Below are 20,124 nucleotides of genomic sequence, written 5' to 3' on the forward strand. Positions count from 1 at the left end.
CAACATTGTATGGAACTGCAACAATTGGACCAATTGGATTTGGACCCATCAATGGAATAAGCAAGCAAGAAACAAAAAGCAGCTGAAAATGATGGTTTTTAATTTGTAACACAAAATTAAACCACTGAGCAAGGAGACAAAGAGAAGCATTCAGAGAGGGAAGCCAAGCTGGAAAGGAAGTTGTACACATGGCCATATTCTGAATATATGTTTCTAATCATAATCAGCTATGGCAGATCTGTTTGCGTACTGTATTGCATCATGTATTAGTATTTCAACCAAAAAAGTAAATACTTACAGGAAAACTTCTCATACTTCTCATAATATGACTACTATTATCACCACTAATACTACACTACTGTTCAAAAGTTTGGGACCATCCAGTCAATTTCATGTTTTCCATGAAAACTCACACTTTTATCCATGTGCTAACATAATTGCACAAGGGTTTTCTAATCACCAATGAGCCTTTGAACACCATTAGCTAACACAATGTAGCATTAGAACACAGGAGTGATGGTTGCTGGAAATGTTCCTCTGTACCCCTATGGAGATATTCCATTAAAAATTTCCAGCTAGAATAGTCATTTACCACATTAACAATGTCTAGACTGGATTTATGATTCATTTAATGTTGTGGTCACTAAAAAAGTTGCTTTTCTTTCAAAAATAAGGACATTTCTAAGTGACCCCAAACTGTTAAACTGTAGTGTTTATGGTACTTTTGTTTTTTAAAGGTCTGTGATAATTCTAGACTGGAATTCAGGTCAGGCAACCCATTTGTTTGTCAGATATCTCCTTGTGTGTCTGTGGGTTTAAATCATCTGAAATGTATGTGCAGTGTGTGTATGTGGGTAGGCATATATGGATGTATGAGGGGCGGCTTTTCCAGCTATGCTAGAAGTATGTGATTGCAATGTTGCTCAGTTTATCCAACACTAGGCCCAGACTGAAAAGTCTCTACACATATCTAAGCTGCCAGAGGATCTCAAGGACTTTTTTCTTTAGCACAAACAACAAATCAGATATGCCGTGTCCTGTAAATGTTGTGAAATTCTACTGAATGTATTGGCATAAAAGTATGTAGACATTCATGATGCCTAGAGGATGAGTCAACTGATGCTGGCATGAGTAGGTTTTAGTAAATTGTCTTGTCAGTTATTGGAGGGATTGTGTGACATGCAGTTCACATTCATGTTCCCCTCTGGATGAATTGCAATAACTCTTCATATAGTGGCATAAGGTCAAAATCTCAATAGGTTTAAAAACCTTAAATAGGGTGGTTAGCCCTGTCATTGTGAGAAAGCAACACAGTGCAGCCTCAGAGTCACTAGAACTCATGTAGATTATTAGCTTTATTACTATCTATATTCTGTCTATAACAAAGCAGAAATCAGTTCCATAAAATATATTGGTGTTTTTTATATTATCATCATGTTACCACAGCAGGATGCTCAAACAATATTTTTTTTTCCATCCAACAAAGAGAAGTCCTGCCAGAGTACCAAGTAAAAAAAACTTTGAGGTTACTTTCAGAACTTTCACCTGCCTGGATAACCATTATCACACGGCTAAGGCATTATACTTGGATCATGTAAGAACTTTATAACCATCTTCATGAAAACTATGCAAACTCCATCTGCTGGTAAAAGCCTAAAGACATGTCTGAAAGCTACAGGAAAAAGTGGACATTAAGAAAAGGAGTATTTTTCAAGTCATGATCAGAAATGCCATTAAGTTTAATTTATTAAAGACTCTAGCTTCCTTTGAAATGAAGTTTGCAGTTTCAGAGATCTCCACAGCAAATATGACTCTTGCAGGCACTAACCATCCCATACACACAGTTTTAGAAAATTGCAGATCAAAAGTAGATCCTAAAGTCCGGATAAGAGGGTGTAATTATCAAGTCATTATAAAAGTAAATTAGTGGGCTACTTATCACAAACGTTCCTCTGTTCAAGTCCAATAATGTAACGGGCCATGAGAGAATTCAAAGCTGGAATCATATGACTGAGAGGATCATATGAGGGAAAACAAACTAATGTTTTCAATAACCGCAGCTTTTGACTATGAGTCACTGACATTTGAGTCATGTGGAACAGTTCCTACTTAGAAACAAACAAATAAAAAAGATCTTCAGCTTAACACAGATCTGACAGATAGTTTCTCCATGGATGTCAAGTGAGCTGCATTAGAGCAGATTTGTCTTGCGTTCTGCCAAAGCTAAAAAATGAGAGAGCATTTTTGAACAACTGAGCTTAAACAAACTTTGAAGAGTAAGTGGCAGTGGTAAACTGTGTCTGTTAAACAAATAATTATTGTACGTACACAATCTACTGATGACTGTGTGAACAGGATCGAGAGATGTGAGCACTAAATGAATACAAAAAAATCTCACATGTGATCAATAGAAACTGGGTTGGTTCTGATTTAAAAGCCAAAGATGTGCTATCAATCAGCATATTCCATTCTGTGGTCTCTTACTCTATGGATGTTTCTGTCTCATCCACACTATTACATTTGAAACACATAATTTCTGCATTATTTATGTCTAGCGGCCACGCTACTGCTGGACTCGTTGGAGTTGAATGTTGGTGTGGATTTGCAGAAATGAACAGTTAAGGAAACAATGATGCAGACGTGTGTTCGCTCTCTGATGAGGTCTAATGTTAACAGTCTTCTAGATGAAAACAAAGACATTAAGGCCAGAAATTATTTTAACATGGAGGCTTTGCTGACCTTGTTGTCTCTATGGATGGAAGGCTCATCACAGTTTTTGAAATAAGGAATCGATACATTGGTCACTTAATATTGCTGAATATTATTGGGTCATAAATGTGACTTATTTGCCATTTAATGTTTCTTATTTCCTAATACAATGTGTTTCTTATTCAGGAACATGCAGTGTAAAACCTACAACTACATCCTTGTAGCCAGCAGCTGCCACAGGAACTGCCACATGGGTCACGTGCACGCCAGCATTCAGCCATGGAGGCTACAGCTTCACTGAGATGCTTGAATAGTTCAGGTCTACATCATGATATTAACAGGGGGGGCTGCCTAGTAGGACAAAATAACACCAAGACAGAACAGACCTTGGAGGATATAGATATTAGTTGGAGTAAAGATGCTATGTACAGCAATGACAGCACAATACAAACACTTCTCTTTTATGTTTTAAATATATATTTTTTTGGCCTTTATTAAATAGGACAGTAGAGAGAGAGAGAGAGTAATGACATGCAGTAAATGGCGATGGGCTGGATTCAAACCCATGACTGCTGCATTAGGTCTATAGCTCCTGCTTATGGGTCGCCCTCTCAATCAGCTGATCGATCTGGGCGCCCAATACAGTCTTAGCAAAACTGCACATTTTGCAGAATTTTAGTTAACTGTATGTAAATACATAGGTTTTAAAAACCTGTATTTAGTTCAACTTAAAATCTCAGAACAAACAAACATAATTTTGATGTATTTTGACTTGAAATGATGAGATAAATGGCTATACTTCTTTAATATTTCATCAATCTTTTCAAATTTTAAAGACACCCAGGCTTTCATTTTTACTCCGCCAAGGAACACGGCGGAGTTATGTGACGATCGGCATTGATTTGTCTGTCTGTCTGTCTGTCTGTCTGTCTGTCTGTTCGCAACATTACTCAAAAATGGAATAACGAATTTGGATGATATTTTAAGGAAAGGTCAGAAATGACACAAGAACCAAATGATTAGATTTTTGGCAGCTTATAGTCTTGATCAATGGAGCTGTTAAGGATTTCCCATTGAGATAGAGGCACGGCGTCACTGTAACTATGACAACAAGTGAACGCTACATCAGCTGCCTGCTGATGATCACATGATTGCAATCCTAATACAAATCCACCACTGCAGACTTAGCCGAAATGATGCAAGGAACAATTCATTAAATTGTGGGGGTGTTTCCGAGTCCCATCAATTCCCTTCACCTGCTACATATTTAGGTGACGCAATTTGGTATCCGTACAAAACATACACATGTACAACACACACCTACGCTCAGCGCAAGGTCAGAGAATGGAACAGTCTCTCTGAGTGCTTTTCCTGTTTGAGTTGTAACAACAAGATATATTTTACAGTGTAAAAATACAAGGGAAACTCAAGTATTCAAGCGAGTGAGAGCACATGTATTTTAAGCAAGTAGACACTTAAGAATCAAGCAGAAAACAACCTGATAACTGATGACAAACAGTATCTCCATGTCACAAACAAGTTTGTCTACGCCCCGTCCTCGGATCTCTAAAACTAAACAGGAACACAGTCTTTTAAATGCCCTTTCCTTCTCATAATCAAACAAGTATGTGATAGTTGCTATTTTTAGATCGCTCTCCCCTTCTCTTGCTGTCTCCTTTATCTTCTCACCCTCGTCCTATCCTTCTCTCTGTCCTGTCCTCCCCATTTTGTCGTTAAGCTCTCTTCAGTGAAGATTTGACCTGCTGCCTGATGTTCACACCTCTCCTTCCTCCTGTTCCAAAGCCAAAAATCTCCACTAAAAAAAACATGCTCCAAGCTCAAACAATGTTACACACAATCCGGCCTGTAAAATGAGCCAGGCACATTTGTGGCTCACATGTCCATATATGGACCTGGACTGACCTGTCTGAGAAGAATGGGTTCACTCTTGATAAATTTAAATGGACAACGTCACTGTGAGTCTGATCGTTCCCAGGCTGTACTTTACAGTGTTGCAGTTATGATTCAAATCTACAAAGAGCAACCCATGAACAATACTTAATTTGTAACTTATTCAGCTGAAGCTGTGAGCAGAGTAAGAGGGGCCATTTAAACCCATCATTGAAATGTAGGGAATGATATGGCAACAAGTGTTCAGCTTTGACTAAAAAGGTTGAGCAAAATCTGCTCTGACAGAGTGTTTATGAGATGTTCTTTCAATAGGCCAAGATCCTGATTCCTTTGAAGGTCAGGAGAGGTAGAAGAAAGAAAGGAAAAGGACAGACTTGCATTTGTGTTTTGAGTATTTGGCTGGTAGAGCATGAAGGAACACAGAAGAATTCATAATTTAAAAATTAGATAGTGGTGGTGTCGTGGTGACTGCTGTGAGATCAGCATCCCACATATAAAGCTGCGGCAAGAGACTAGGGCTAACATTCATAGTCTCTTATGTGGTTTATCCTACAAAAATCGTTTGGTTAAGGTCAGGAAAAGATGGTGATTTAGACTATGTGCAGCGTTCATTGCATTAAAGAAACCCATGGTCTTTCCGTGACTGTAGCAGTGGCTGCTGGGCTTCTTCATTGTTCCAGCACTGTTGAGTAAGAGTCTTTGATTTCATTACCACATGGTTTATGCAGCTCTCATAATTCAGTATATATCTGTCTTTGACTGCTGCAATTTACAAAAATTATCAGTGTCTAATGTGCACTACTTAGTACACTGACGACAGCCCCTCTCTTTAGTATATACAAAATAACACTTTTCAGGATGTGCTTTTCCCCCGTGCTCCCTTGTTCATAATTACGCACATCAAGACCTTCACATACGCACACAAAACTACTATCAATAAATCCAAGCAACTACTCAAGTCAAGCCAAGCATGACGTGTAGTCAATAGTGCAAATTAAACCATTCGCCCAAGTGCATTTTGGACATTTTAAAAGAAACTTATTTGTCTGCCTAGCAGGGAGAGATCGGTCACAGAAAGCAGGTCAGGTAAGCTGCTCTGGTGTTTAAAATAGCCATTCCATTCTTTCACCATAGAAACCAATAGTTCAACAAACTGCACTGGAGGATCGCTGCACAAAATATCTCCAGACACACAAATGACACTCTAATCCCAACTTTATTGTGAACACATTAAAAGTAACGCTGCAGCTGCGTTAGTTTTTGGATCAGGGCATTTCACTGCCAGAAGTAAACCATATCATAGGTCCCAGAGGACACTGAATTTTGAGTTTAATGCATTGAAGGACAAAGATTAAACACACAAAAGCAAGTGTATCCCAAACATTTTTCTGAATGGAAGATTTCACGACACCAACATTTCCTTTCATTTCTGTCCTTTTGGCTCTGTACTCAAGTGCACTGATTTTCCTAAAAAAGTCAATAGAGCAGAACAACATTCTGCTCCAGACAAGACAGGGAGAAGTGTTTGACACCCAGGTACATGGAGTTATAGTAGTCTAGTCTTAAGGGGATGAGTGCAGTGATTATCATGTTTTTCCAACATAGGATCTAATCCAATATGGTAAAATACCTTAGCTGATAACAGCACTCCTTTACCACAAAATCAAACTGTTAGTCAAATTTCCTTCCTGAGTCAACAATGACATCTAACTACTGAGTTTGGCCGACAAATGTCTTGAGAGGCTTTTTCATGGTTGTTGTTGTGTGCGGAGGACCAAACACAATCCCCTCCATTTCATTTTCATTTAGCGGAAGCCAGTTTCTAGCCATCTGACATTTCACCTCCTGGTGGCAGGCTAAAATGACCACAAGAGGTCATGGAGCAGTGACACAGGCTGAAGATTATTAAGGCTGGCAGAGCAGGCAGGCACCAGAGACGGATTGTAATCAGGCAGACAATAACCCATCGTATACGAACAATTTTTGATAAGAAAAAGTTTTAAAAATCTGTGCAAATAGCTGAGGTTGGCCAGGACAAGACAGGACAGGAAGCAGGAACAGAGTTAAGAACAGCGTTGTTAGAATTAGAACTTGTTGTTTAGAATATTAAGCAAGGCTTTCATTGCTGTCATTCCCTTTAGGGTGTGGCTGAACAGTAAGGGCAAAATTGGAATAAAAGTTTAGTCTTACGATCAAACGTAAAGAGATTATGGTGATAGTCTGAAACGTCATTGAAGAGTTGATATCAATTCATGATACTTTTTATGGATAACAGTGTACATTCTCAAAAAAATCCTGGGAAACAATGATACTGTAGTGTTAAATGGGATTTTAAAAGATTGCTATACAAAGAGAAGTACTTTGCCTAACATAGAGGGGACAATCATAGCAAACACTGACTTTCAGAAAGTTACAGACCCTCATTCAACACCTGAGAGATGTGCCAGCAGGAGGTCACCAACACAAACTGATCATAAGGCATGCAATTTGTTGAGACTGAAATTCCTGACTCTCATCACTCCATACATCCAAAGACTGAATACTCATTAAAAATACACACTCAAAAATGCTTCTTACTTTAGTTTGCAGACAGGGCTCTTTGGAATTTAAACATTATTGTAAATGATGAACTCCAAGATGTTATGTCCAAACTGTATGCATTGCTTTTTGCTGTTACTTTTCGTGACCTTTGAATTTATTTCATTTCAGATCTCTTTTGACAACATGTGATGTGAATTATCCTGGTGGGTGGAGGACCTGGGAAGGAGGAGAAGCAGAGTTGTGACTGATTCCACATGAGGAGGAGGAGGAGGCAGGAGGAGGTTAGAATGGAGAGCTGAGGATGCCTGAGCCGTGAATCAGCTGTCTAAATATGATCCCTGCTCTTCATCGCAACACACCCATCCACATCCCGTACAAAGTAAATGGACGCCTCCTCTTCTTCACGTTTATCCTTCGCTCTTACTCTTCCATATACTGCAAGACCATAAATTGTAGCGTCTCTCCTTGTAGCCTTTCATAGTGTTGCACTCAGGTGCACACAAAAAAGCGATGGCGGAGTGGGTTGAAGAATGAAAAAAATGGTCAAGTACATGCTCATACAGCTCAAGATAATTTAGTGATTGATTTGCCCTTTGATTAATTTGCAGGCCAGCATTTAAATTACAACTGCTATCTATTTTTTCTGCTAAATGTTCAACACTGATGAGTGGAGCTTTATTTTTTTTCTCTCCCTTATGCACATTTTGTTGTGAAGAGTCACATTCCAGGCTAAATACTGAGTGAGTGCAGGAAGCTCAAAACTCTGGCATCACCTGTCAAGCAACTGGACACAGATGTTTATTGGGTAAATCTCTGGTTTACTGGACATTCAGGCCTAAATGAGCCAAAGACAGACACATAGACCCAATCACACACCGACACAAACACACCCACAAACAGACTGCTGCACATGCAGGGAGCCAGGCGCTTCCTACTGATGTGCTGACAGAGACACCACTGATTAGCATCCACATCGTACAGTAGCCTGGGCTAGCCGGCATACCAGTGGCATTATGGGGCATTGTTGGCCTTGTTGGCAATACTCCAGCTAATTTTGACTTGGATCTGGCTGCTCCTAGATTTGATTAACTGTAGTAAGTCATGCTAGAATTAAATCTAATATAATCTGACTTATGTGACGGCACAAATGTTCAATATTTGGAAAATTATATTTAAACCCATGAGAAACATATTCTTGAACATCAGAGGGCAGCGAGGTCAGTAAGTCTTTTGTATACTACTAAGATGCTTTGATAAATACATAAATACATGTATAAATATTTGTTATATATGAGATTTATGACATCCACAAGAAAACAGGATCAGCTCCATCAGTCTCTGATTTGTTAGGACCACACTTGTGAAGAGGCCCAGGAGAAGCGGGGCAAAGACAAGCCAGTCGACAGCTGCTAATAAAGCAGAGATTAAGCACCCTGTTCTCCACTACAAAGCCCTCTTGCTGCGTCCTCCCTGCGTGAGCGGGCCCTCTGTAACACTGAACACCACTCAGTAACAGTATGTTTTCATTATCAGCAGAGTGCCGGGGCTGGGCTTTTCCTCAGCGCTCCAACAGCACAAGTACAGATCAGGGTGCTTGAATCAGAACTCAGTGTCTTGTCTGGCACAGTGTAAAAAAGGCTAAACACTCAGAAAACCTGCCACACTGTAAAAACTGCTCAGGAACAGCTTGAGGAACACAACCAAGAGCCCAAGGTGTTGCTTTGGCCTCTAAACTCTCAAAATACCAATCCAATCAAGCAACCATAGGTGTACCAAAACAAACCTGATTCATGGAGGCCCCACTTCACTGCCCACAAGACCTAAAGGATCTGCTCCCAAACACTATAGGACAGTGGTTCAGCGCTCATGCTCAAACATGTCAGAGCTGTTTTCACTCCATGAGAAGGACCAACACGATATACAATAATAGGCAAGTGGTATTAATGTTGTTGGCTCATTATTGTTATGCATTATTTATTAATACAGGTGAATTAAAACCCCGTAGACCATGTTCTTGGAGTACAAATACAGAATACTACTACTGCTACTGCCTTGTATGTCCCTGTATGTTGTGAATGGTGTTTGTGATGATGCATGGAGGAATACGATGACAGCCCTAATGAGTCCAAACGAAGGCTACGTACTAATGTGTTGACACACTGTTGTGGAAGCCAGACGAACAGTTCACTAGGGATGTTGGTGGGTTTGTCACTATTTACTGCTGATTTTGAAAGAATCTGACCTTAAGGAGCAACAGAGGAGCACAGAAAATTGAGAACAGAACAACACATTGTGGTTTGCTTTTTTTAATGAAGATGAATCTGGTGTTATGTCATTGTTGGCAACCATAAACAAAGCCAGTGTTTTCAGTTAGTGAGGGAGCCAGAGATAGGCATTTCAGGGGGAGTTTCTCTTGCCACAGGGCCCAAGAACTTAGCTGATGCTGGAAAAATCCCAACCTGTTTTGTTTTTCACTATGCAGTTTTCACGCATAGATTGTATTGGAAACTTTGCAACCCTCAGCTTCTAGACTTTATTAGATACTAATTTAAACTGATTTATGACCCTCTCAGATTGGGAAACAGCAATGTCATTGAATTCCTTCATGTGAAATAACCACATTAGCTTTTTCTTGCTCAGAGCTCTTCCATGCTCATCTGCAGATGGCAAGATATAAAACGCCATGGTGTATGCCAAGTGAAGGTGAGGCCAAAAATATTGTGCAAGCATGTTAGACTGGCATTATTGTACAACCACTCACAGTCAGACAGTCTGGGTTGCTAAAATGGAGCACTCATTTGACTCCTACCCAACTCTTGGATAAAAACTGAGGGAAACTCAGAGCGTGTGGTTGGTCCAAGCCATGATGTCTGAGTCAAGGGTGGAAACTCTGAATGTTCTCGCGCCACTGTGCAAAAAGCTGCAAGCTATTACACATCACACTGCAGCCTCACAGGCTAAAAAAAGAAACAGGGCTCTCCTCAACTCCCTCAAAGAAAAAAAAATCTTGCTCTCTGTCCTCTTAAATGAACCATCTGCCCCTCAGAGCTCTCCTGTCTGCTGTCCCTCTCTGCTACCACTCCTCTACCTTAAACAGAACCTTGAGCATGCTTGTGGTATTTTCCATCTTTGCTTAAAAAAGTGGGAAAGAGTGAAATGACTTTCCGAATGGATTCCGTATGACTTTGGCAGGCAGCGAGCTTGGCTTACATGTGAAGGCTTCAGGGAAAGCTGGTGTTCATAGTCCTATGCAGAGTGTTCTACAGGAGAAAACTATCTGAAAGCCATCTGTAGTGGAAACTGAATATTTAACCATTGTATACTAGATTTGGGACAGGGCAGAGATGATGTAGAACAACATGTAGGAACATAACAGTCATAGACATACAACTACGATCTCTGCTTCTGTTATGTTTCTTGTCTAAGAATATATGAGCTAAACCTGCATGGACAGTGGAATCAATACGAATCAGAAGTCACTGACACAGTTGTTTGTATTCTGATCACAGTCACAATCGTGTTGCTTGGAGCATGTTGATATCTGCATTTACAGGCTATTTCATGAAGTGTAGTTCAAGAATACTTGGAAAATGTAACACAAACCAAACTGGAAAATGACTAGAAGCTGTGTTATCTGATAAATAAGCGTAAAAATCTGCCTGTTGTATCCATGGCTGTGTCTTAATAAGTTGCCATGTTTTATTGGATTATGTTTAGTCTGAAAATGTCAGTTGTCTCATGCTGTAAAGAATGTATATTGATTCACAACTTCCACCTTAGGAAAATACTTTTTTTGATTTATTAAATTATTGTGCATGCATTCATCTTAATTATACACTGTATATTTATGTGCTCTGATCTTTTTAAGTTTTGCCCAGTACATTTGCATATTTGAGCCATTTTGCAATAAAATACGAGGTGATGAATTCAGATGCAACAGCATCTCTTTATTTCTTATCTAAAGAAAAGTGTTACTGTCTGAGGAGCATGTTTTTACTACTGTCAATTCAGCACTGAGCACTGGCCAGCAGCAATTAACCCCTCCCTAAAATCATCTGCATCCAAGTAAAGTGAGCAACATTATGGAAATCCAAAGGTTTTACATTTATTTGCACTAAACCACCTCTGTATCATTTTCTATAGGATTCTGTAGTAAATGATGTAGCAGTAACTACACTTACACTCACATACAAAACCCCAAACAGTTGTGTGGTTCACCCATGGGCCACACCCTTCCCTCATACAATGTTATGAAGTTTATACAAACCACCAGACACCCCAAACGGATGAACACGGTCACACATGGAAACAGGTACATGAACACTCTCTCACCTGGTAGATCATGACTTTAAAGTTGCGCCTCTTGAGCAGCTCTGCCTCGTTGTTCTCCAGCTTCTTGATCTGGCCTCCCTGCTTCTCCAGTGTGGCCCTCACTGTCTTGACATTGACGCTCACCTTGCGTACCTTCTCCATCATCTTATTGACGCTGTTGGATGTGGTGCTGTGACTCTTGGACAGTTTTGTCAGCTCGCCTTGGATGCTGGTTACCGAACGCTCCATCTCCTGCTGCCTGGCCTCCAGCCCACTCTGGGTCTGCTGGATCTGGTCCACCGCCCCAATGATCTTGTCAAGCAGAGACAGTACCATGACCCCATTTGCCTGTGGATCCAGCTTCGCTGCCTCGTCCTTGTCTTCGGTGTTGTCCCCCTCTGTACCCATGGTGGACAGCTCTTTCTTGGCTGCAGCCAAGGCATCATCTTCATCATCTGAGGGTGGGAGGTTGATCTCATCATCTGAGATCTCAGTGAGGGTTTGAGGCTCTAGCTGGCTACTTGATGGTTCCAGTGCTTCCATGGCTGCCATGTTGGTGGATTTGTAATATCAGCGGATCAACCTCTTTTCAACACTTTACTTTTAGATTCCTTCTCGACTGCTTGTCTTCTCAGACGTTTCTTCCTTTTTTCTGTTCCGTGGACCTCTGTTCTTTTTCACTCCTGCTTATAACTCACTTATCTCTCTCCACCATACATGCACTCTGTATTTCTTTGCTGTCTGTCTATTCTGCCTACTTCAAGTCCCTGGAGTCAGACCAGTGAGCAGGGGAAGCCAAGCGATGCTGGATGTGAATGCCACACCAGACAGAGAAACCCTCCAGTCAAGCTACAGCCGGCAGAGTTTTTTCTCTCTCCAGCAACACCCCCCTTCCCCCTTTTTTCCCTTCACCTCAAACTCCTCCCTTATCTCCTCCCTAAACATACACACATCAGAAAGACTCCACCTCGGTCCACCCCTTCCATGAGTCAGTGACACACCCCCTCGGTGGAGCCTTGTCCCATCAGCATGGTTGGAATAGTTAGCAGAGCTGCACTGATCTGCTTGTATACAAGCTGAGGCACAGTCAAAGGAGGAATGTCAGGCGGGATTTGTTCCTGTTTCCACCCCATTTTCTCCACTCTGTTCAGGACATGGGAGGCAGGGGAGGATTTATTATGGATGAAGACACAAGAGAAAAGGACTAAAACAAGTCCTGATTGGGAAGAAAAAGATCATTTGATGAATATGATGAATGTTCTTCCTGTAAAGCTAATAATGTGGCTCAAAGTCAACCAGCTTTAGGTGAATACAAATGAGAATTTACGGTTCTCACTTAAGCTCATTTACCAGTTTTTAAAATTTGCATCTCACCCAGGAAATCATTTTTGCCTCAGTATTCATGAGTTACAATGAAAATGCCATTCATTACAAACTGAAAAAGTTAGTTAAAAGTTCATGAGAACTTGATTATTCAGATTCAGAATATTTTGTCAAGCTAATATTCTCAGGCTCAGGAAAAAATGTACTTGCTGAAGCACTACCTGCAGCACTGGCTTTGACTTTGATCATGTAACAACTGGAAATTTTTATTAAAAAATCCTGCTAATGCACAGTTTCACCCATGATGTCAGTTCCAGGCAGAGTGCTTATCTGAAGCGTGTATTATGCCCCAAAATACCAGCTGAATGGTAAAAGCGGTTTTCTTAAATGAAGCTCGGCCATTGCAGGTAAGAACAGCTGAGGATCAAAGTCATCAGCAGCTGCAAGAAATAAAAATGTTTGGGATAAGATTTTAGAAAGGCATTGTCTCATTTGGAATCAGTGGAAAGTATTTTTCCACAGAGCACCTTGCCATCACAACATTCACATTGAATTCCATATGCAGCTCAGTGGCATTGTCTGTCTCACTCTGTCTCTGCACAGCAAGGGAAAACATTCTAATGCATGCATGTTATAAAAACCACATGGTACCCCAGAACGAGGCAGAGCGCTAGCTTTGAAAAGCTGTTTCTTATAGAAGTCTGCCACAGTAATTTATGTACATTATGGGAGTTCCATGCTTCCAAAATTCCTCACTGGCAGCCAGCCAGTGTCCTGGATTAAACCCTGCACCATGTGGAACAGAGAGGGCTGAAAGTCTACTGTGGCCATTTGTAAGAGGAAAATTTCTGCAGGATCTCGTTAGCACTGACTCAACACTTGGCCACTTGTGGACTATTCAGCCACATCTGGTAGGCCTTATTTCAGGATGTTTAGAGAAGTGGTATTGGTAACACTTTACTTTGGTATAAGAAATAATGTGTCATAAGCATCTCACAGACAAGTTACAACATGAGAATCATTTAATTAGAGCTTAAAATGAAGTAGTGAGATAAAGTTTTAGCATGTAAAAGTAAAGGGAGGATGCTTTCAAATATTACAGGCATCTTAGAGAGCTTGTGTAGTTCTTCAGTGGATTCAGTCTATGTTAGTGTCTCCTGGCTCTTCATGTAATCCAGAGTGACTCCATGATGTTGGCATCATGGCCATGTGGAGCTTTTATCACTTATTACAAGACTCTGTGTTTCCTTCTTGATGGTGTTGTGCTATAACAGAATCCAAGCATCTAAAGTGTTTACAACTTTTGCACAGTACTGTAGTTCAGCTTATAAAAAAGGTAGAATGTTTCAGGCTTCATGACATTACTGATTAACAGCTGCTATAATAAATGATTTTAGAATAACAGTGGATTAAATGATATGTAAAATGAAAAGTGTCACTCATGGTGATGAACCCTGAGACCCTACTACCTGCCCAGCATCCAACAGAAGATCAAGCTGCATCTTAAAGCCAACCTTTTTATTCATTTGAATGAGCTGAAAGAACCTAAACGTTTGCCTCTACAATGCAAGGCCACGTTCTGTAGAAAGACGATGCTATGACTGATAGGCAAGTGCACATTCTCGGTGGAATACAGCAACAAATATTATGCAACAAGTGTTATTATTACTATGCAACAAAAACAATATTGCTATAGTTTACCTGGAGATTGTTGCTATTTAAAATAAAATACGGTTAACACTCCATCATTATTTCATGAGGGGGACACTAGACTAACTCACCAGATGTAGATTTGGGGCATAAGCCTGCATTTCACCTGACTCTCTCCTTTCCGTCTGTATTCTACCATTTTCAAAATCCCCTTCACTACGGAAAACAACAACCTTTGGGCCTGTGACTTGCAACACCGAAGATTTCACATATTTCCAAAAGTTTGGATTGTGCAAAATAGCAGTGATGCTGTTTTTTATTTATTTATTTTTGTGTATTATACATTTTAATGACAGTTCTGGTCTCCCTGCGTGCAAATGTTAATCTAAAACAGTCCCTCTACCTGTTCTTTGCCTCACCCAAGACAACTGGAATTCATTTAGTGAAATAGAAACAACCTAAACTTTTTTCTTGCTGTAGCAGAATGATATGTTGCAGACAGATCATTCAACGCAGGGCTGTGTCAATGCAAGAGAATTCTCTTTTCATGTAAAAGTAGGTGGAGACAACCATAATGTCATGCAGCTCTGTGTCTGCTGGTTGTAAGTAAGCAATAGTTTGCTCACATTTACAGGTTTGCCAAAGGTGAAATCATGCACGATGTTGTGTTTTCAGTTTCTCTCAACTTTTGTCTTCAAATGGCCAAAAATATCAGTAAATGCAGGTTTTGGAATCCAACATTTCGCTGTGTAATGAAGGTCAGCTTCATTACCTATATGGGAGTTCACATTCTGGGATAAAGATATAATAAGACAACAACTGTGGCATAGGTTCAATGAGTGTGGCCTTGGGGCTAATATGTGCTGCCATGTGCTGTTTGATGACGTCTCCTCAGGGCACTGGGTGAAAACCCTGGTGAGACCTATAAGACAGAGAAAATAACCGTTTTAGTTACATGATTGAGTGATTTGACTTGCTAACTGAATGACTATTAAAGTAGGTATGTGGAATTATTTTAAGAATGTGTAAATCGAAAATTCTCTGTTCCTTGTTTAAAATTCGGGAGGTCTTCTTAGAATGTGAAGGGCTATGAGATGGTACATGTCGTGAACTGGCGCTTATTTTAATAAAATTGAACTGAATTGAATTGAATTGGGTTGAACAGAGAGAGAAAAAATGTTTCTGCTTTGGGGAGGAATCTTAAAAGAGCCCAGTCTTCTTCTACAGTAACATGGTGTGTTGGTTATATTGATTTGATAATCCTAAAGTTAAGGTGGTTGGTTTACCACATTACATTATTTTTGCATTTTACCATTGCATTGGTTCATTAAATTGAAAAATATCGCCATTATTTTATTATCTTAATGTATTTTAATTTTAAATCCGTGATTATGGCATCTATAAATATACTACGTGGATGTCATGTTTCCGTTCAGTCACCATGTCATACTAATCCCTCACATCCTCCAGCATCCTTGTCAATTTCACCAAATTTCAAAATAAGCTACCGGTTAATTTTTCAAAATAAAGTCCAAATGACGACTGCATTAGCATGATTTTGTACGGAAGAAAGCACCATAGCAGATGATTAATAATATTACATATATGGAATACATTGCTATCATTAAAATGCTTGGATACATTTTGAAAGGATGAAACATTTCCGTGAAGTAGCGACACGGTGCTTTTATTTTTTACTCCTTCATTTTCCGGATGTATTGTCTGCATTTCTGTGTAACTTGACGTTCCGCCGTGACCTCCGCATCCAGCAGGCAGCATCCAGGAGGGAGGACCGGACGAGAGGCTGCAGGTTACCGGGTGAGTAGCTGCTCGTCAGGAAATTATTCATATAGACGGTTAATACATGTTTGTCAGTGTTAGTGGGAGAGCTGTGAACTGTGTAACCCGTCAAGCTATATTTTAACGTGCAGGGCTGTGATAATAAATACGTATTTCACTGAATTGGTGTTCGAAATGACGCATTTTAGCGCATTAAGCGAATCGTAGAGACCATTAGCGTTAAAACACAGTCTGTGTAGAGGCTACATCATAGCCTGGTTCTGGGCCTATATTCACCGCTGTGTTAATATTTGGCATTAAAAAAAACGTAAAAGTTACTATCTGACATTTGAAATGAGTATTAATTATTAGTATTCGTTGGTGTATTTGGAAGGAAAGCGGGAGTGTTTGTGAGAGGAGCTAGGCCGGATGAGCATCATCATGGCGTCCTTGAGCAGTGAAGGGCAGAGCAGCAGCAGCAGGGATGCTTCAGCTTTAACAGACTCCACTCTGTAAGACAGAAATAGATTCACGTAGAATAGTCACGACATGTAACATTTGTGGGTTTTGTCAGTCCTTTGCAAATCTAAACGAAAAATACTAAGTCTTCAGCTTCTTATTTAGTATTTTCTTCTTTTGCGTCATATCTTTACGTAGATTACACGAGTAATGAATGAATAACAACATCAGACTGCTGTGGAAGAATAATGAATAGAATAGAATAGAATAGAATAGAATAGGTCTTTATTGTCACTGTTACAAAAAACTAAAATTAATTTAGCACTCTCCACATAGCAGCATTAAAAATAAACTATACAAGGCAATATTAAGACACACTAAAATATATATATATAACCAAAATATAAGAGCAAAATATAGTGTGGAAACGGTTCATGGTTAGAGACCTGTTCTATGCCAAATTATTGCTCATACTTAAACATGAATATTGCACTTGCTGGCATGTGATATTGTCATTCAAGGGCGAGTGAGCAGACGTTTGACAGCTTGGGGGATAAAAGCTGTTTTTGCATCTGTTGATTCTGGCTCTAAGTGTCCTGTCATGTCTTCCTGAGGGGATGGAGGGAGAAAAGAGATTGTCCTGGTGTGAGGGGTCTCCGGTGATCCCCCTGGCTTTCCTCTGAAGTCCACTGGTGTAAGCGTCTCTGAGGGGAGGTAGTGTGGTCCCAATCATCTTGTCCTCTGCAGTACAGCAGCTGAACCAGTCAGTAGGTCAGTAGACTCTCAAGCAGCATTTGGGGCGGATTAGGCCGATGTAGCTTAGTGAGGAAGTACAGTCTCTGCTGGGCCCTCCCCACCTGGTGTGAGGTGTGGGTGGACCATGTTGAGTCCACACAGATGTGGACCCCGAGGAACCTGAAGCTCTCTACCTCCTCTCCATCAATGTAGAGGGTGGAGTGCTCCGTTCACTTTGATCATCTCCTTGGTTTTTCGGGTGATGAGGTACAGGTTGTTGTGGTGACACCATCGCCCCAAATACTGGACCTCCTCCCTGTAGACTGATTCATCGTCATCTTTAATCAGTCCTATGATGGGGGTATCATCAGCAAACTTGATGATGGTGTTGCTGGAGTGAACATAGAGTAGAGGAGGGGGCTGAGGACACACCCCTGAGGAGTACCAGTGTTCAGGTTGAGAGTGGAGGAGATGTGGTCTCTGATCCTGATGTTTTGGGGTCAGAGATGTGGTCTCTGATCCTGATGTTTTGGGGTCTGTTGCTGAGGAAGTCTAATATCCAGGAGCACAGTGAGCTGCTGAGCCCATGGTTGCTCAACTTCATCACCAGTTTGTGAGGGAGAATTATATGTCAAATAATAGAAGTGTATTGCAACCTAATCCAAGCCATTTCACATGCCTCTGAAAAATGTGGCCCTTTACACTCTACTTTGCACATTATCCTACAAAACATGACACAAATCTCAGATGATATGTAAAATATATGCCCTGCAGGTTAACATCCACATGTCTGAATGCGATGCTCCGGCTCACTGCTTTTATGACAGTTTATTCTAACACAGCATTCACACCGATTTCATAATTTAGCTCACAGTGATATGTATTCACAGTTGCAAAAACTAGAAAGTTGGGTTACAATTAGTGATTGTTTTTATTATTGACTGAATAATTTCATTATGTTCCCAGTCAATCTTAAGATTTGAGAGTATTTTAGAAATGTTTTCACTGATAAATGATTTAGACAACTAATCTTTCAATGGAATTGTATATTAATTCTCTGTCCACTGACTAACTGAGCAATCAGGAAACTTGTTTGAGGGCTAGATGTCGTGCAAATTTATTTTACCGGCTAACTGTAAGAAAGTAAAGAAGAAAACTTCTATGACCTGTAAGGATCTGGGGAACTGGAGCACATGTCAGGAGCCAAGCAGTGGTGTTTTTTCACGGAGGCCAAGGGAAGCCTGGCTTGACCAAAAGATATGCAAGAAAGAAAAAATATAGATAATCTTCACCACTATGTATTTTATGTTTTATATTTTTGTCATTTCTTGTTGTCAAAACACTACATCAGGCATTTCTGCTTTGTGAGGAGCAAAACAGCGCCCCTCTTGTCAAGCTCTTTTTGTGCATTACACTACGTCTCTCATGCCCTCTGCGCTGTCTGTCTGTTCAGAGGCCAGCTTCGCCTTGCCTCCCTTAGAGAAAAAAACAGCCCGTATTAGCCAATCAGATTGAAGCAAGGCTCATCGCTTAATGGTCGATGCATCATTAAAAAAAACATAAGGGAGGCCAGATCAAATCTGGCTTCCAACCAATCACAAACTGTGATGAACAATACCCACACTAATGCAGCTGTCCCGCCAGGCGCCAGCAAGCACACACAGCAATTATAGCCATCAAGCTAGCCAGAGAATGGATGGTGACAGGGACCTTGAGTTTCTTGTAAAAAATGACTTCACAAAACTTCCTTTTGAAGTTCAACTACAAGTCAAAAGGGACGGTAGGCCAACTCCAAAGCTCAATCTAACTAAGTGTAGAGCTAATGGAAAAGCTCGCTCTTTTTGTGAAGCTAACTATGCCAGAAACGAGTGGCTAACGGGAAGTGCCAAGCTTAACCGGCTTTTCTGCTGGCCATGTCTCCTATTTGACCGGTCTACCGGCTCTCTGAACAACCCCTGGAGCACTTAACCTCTTTTTTTCACTGAAATGAATGAGAAGTTGGTAGAATAAAGGTACTGTAACAGTAGGCTGATTTGTTTACATGAAAATAACAGTTAAAACACCGAATCTAATTTGTTGTTCACACTGGCTTCCTCGGTAATTTTGGTCACGGGCCGCCACTGATGTAAAGGAAAATGAATCAGCTCGATTACAGCATTTCAGCATGTCAAGATTTGATGCTGATCACAGAGTATAGAATGATCTAGTTTTAGAGTATAGGATCCTACAGAATAGTATAGTATACTTTAGTTGTATAGTACAGAAGAGTATAATACAATACAGTATACTGTAGAATAGTTAAGTACAAGGCTGAACAATAAATTAATTTCAAATCAATATCACAGTTTCAAATAATTCATTTTCATTTAATTCATGTACGTACACTGAAACTTTCAGGGCTTGTTTATGCTCGCCCATAGATCAGGCGTGCATGCTGTTGTTCAACTGACATAAGCCTAGTCTTGTTATTTAATATCTATATGATTTACAGCATATCTGAGCCAGAGTTTAATGCTCATGATTTTACAAATTCATGCTCCGTCCTTCTCATGTGACGGTCATACAGACACACAACTGGACGATATGTCATGTGGTAATGCTTCTTCACATGTTTTAAATCTGATCAACAGTGAGTTTTGAGTAAATTGCAATGCCTGTCAAAAAAAAACTACAATTCCATATTTTAATCAGATTGTTTAACTTTAG

General features: G+C 40.2%; 2 protein-coding genes across 3 annotated transcripts in view; one reads left to right on the top strand and one right to left on the bottom strand.

The window, feature by feature from the left end:
- Positions 1–12,355, bottom strand: part of cavin1b (caveolae associated protein 1b) — a 29,437-nt gene extending 17,082 nt beyond the window's left edge. Inside the window, exon 1 of the mRNA XM_022216027.2 lies at positions 11,494–12,355. Within this exon, the coding sequence (XP_022071719.1) occupies positions 11,494–12,024 (531 nt within the window). The 5' untranslated portion in view covers positions 12,025–12,355. The remainder of the gene's footprint in view (positions 1–11,493) is intronic.
- A 3,807-nt stretch (positions 12,356–16,162) lies between these two features.
- LOC110966598 (V-type proton ATPase 116 kDa subunit a 1-like) overlaps positions 16,163–20,124 on the top strand; it is a 36,334-nt gene continuing 32,372 nt past the window's right edge. For both annotated transcript variants that reach the window (XM_051939173.1, XM_051939174.1), the window contains exon 1: positions 16,163–16,263. The gene's annotated coding sequence lies outside the window, so the exon portion shown is untranslated. The remainder of the gene's footprint in view (positions 16,264–20,124) is intronic.

The sequence above is a fragment of the Acanthochromis polyacanthus genome, chromosome 19, assembly GCF_021347895.1.
Source record: "Acanthochromis polyacanthus isolate Apoly-LR-REF ecotype Palm Island chromosome 19, KAUST_Apoly_ChrSc, whole genome shotgun sequence".
Taxonomy (NCBI): domain Eukaryota; kingdom Metazoa; phylum Chordata; class Actinopteri; family Pomacentridae; genus Acanthochromis; species Acanthochromis polyacanthus.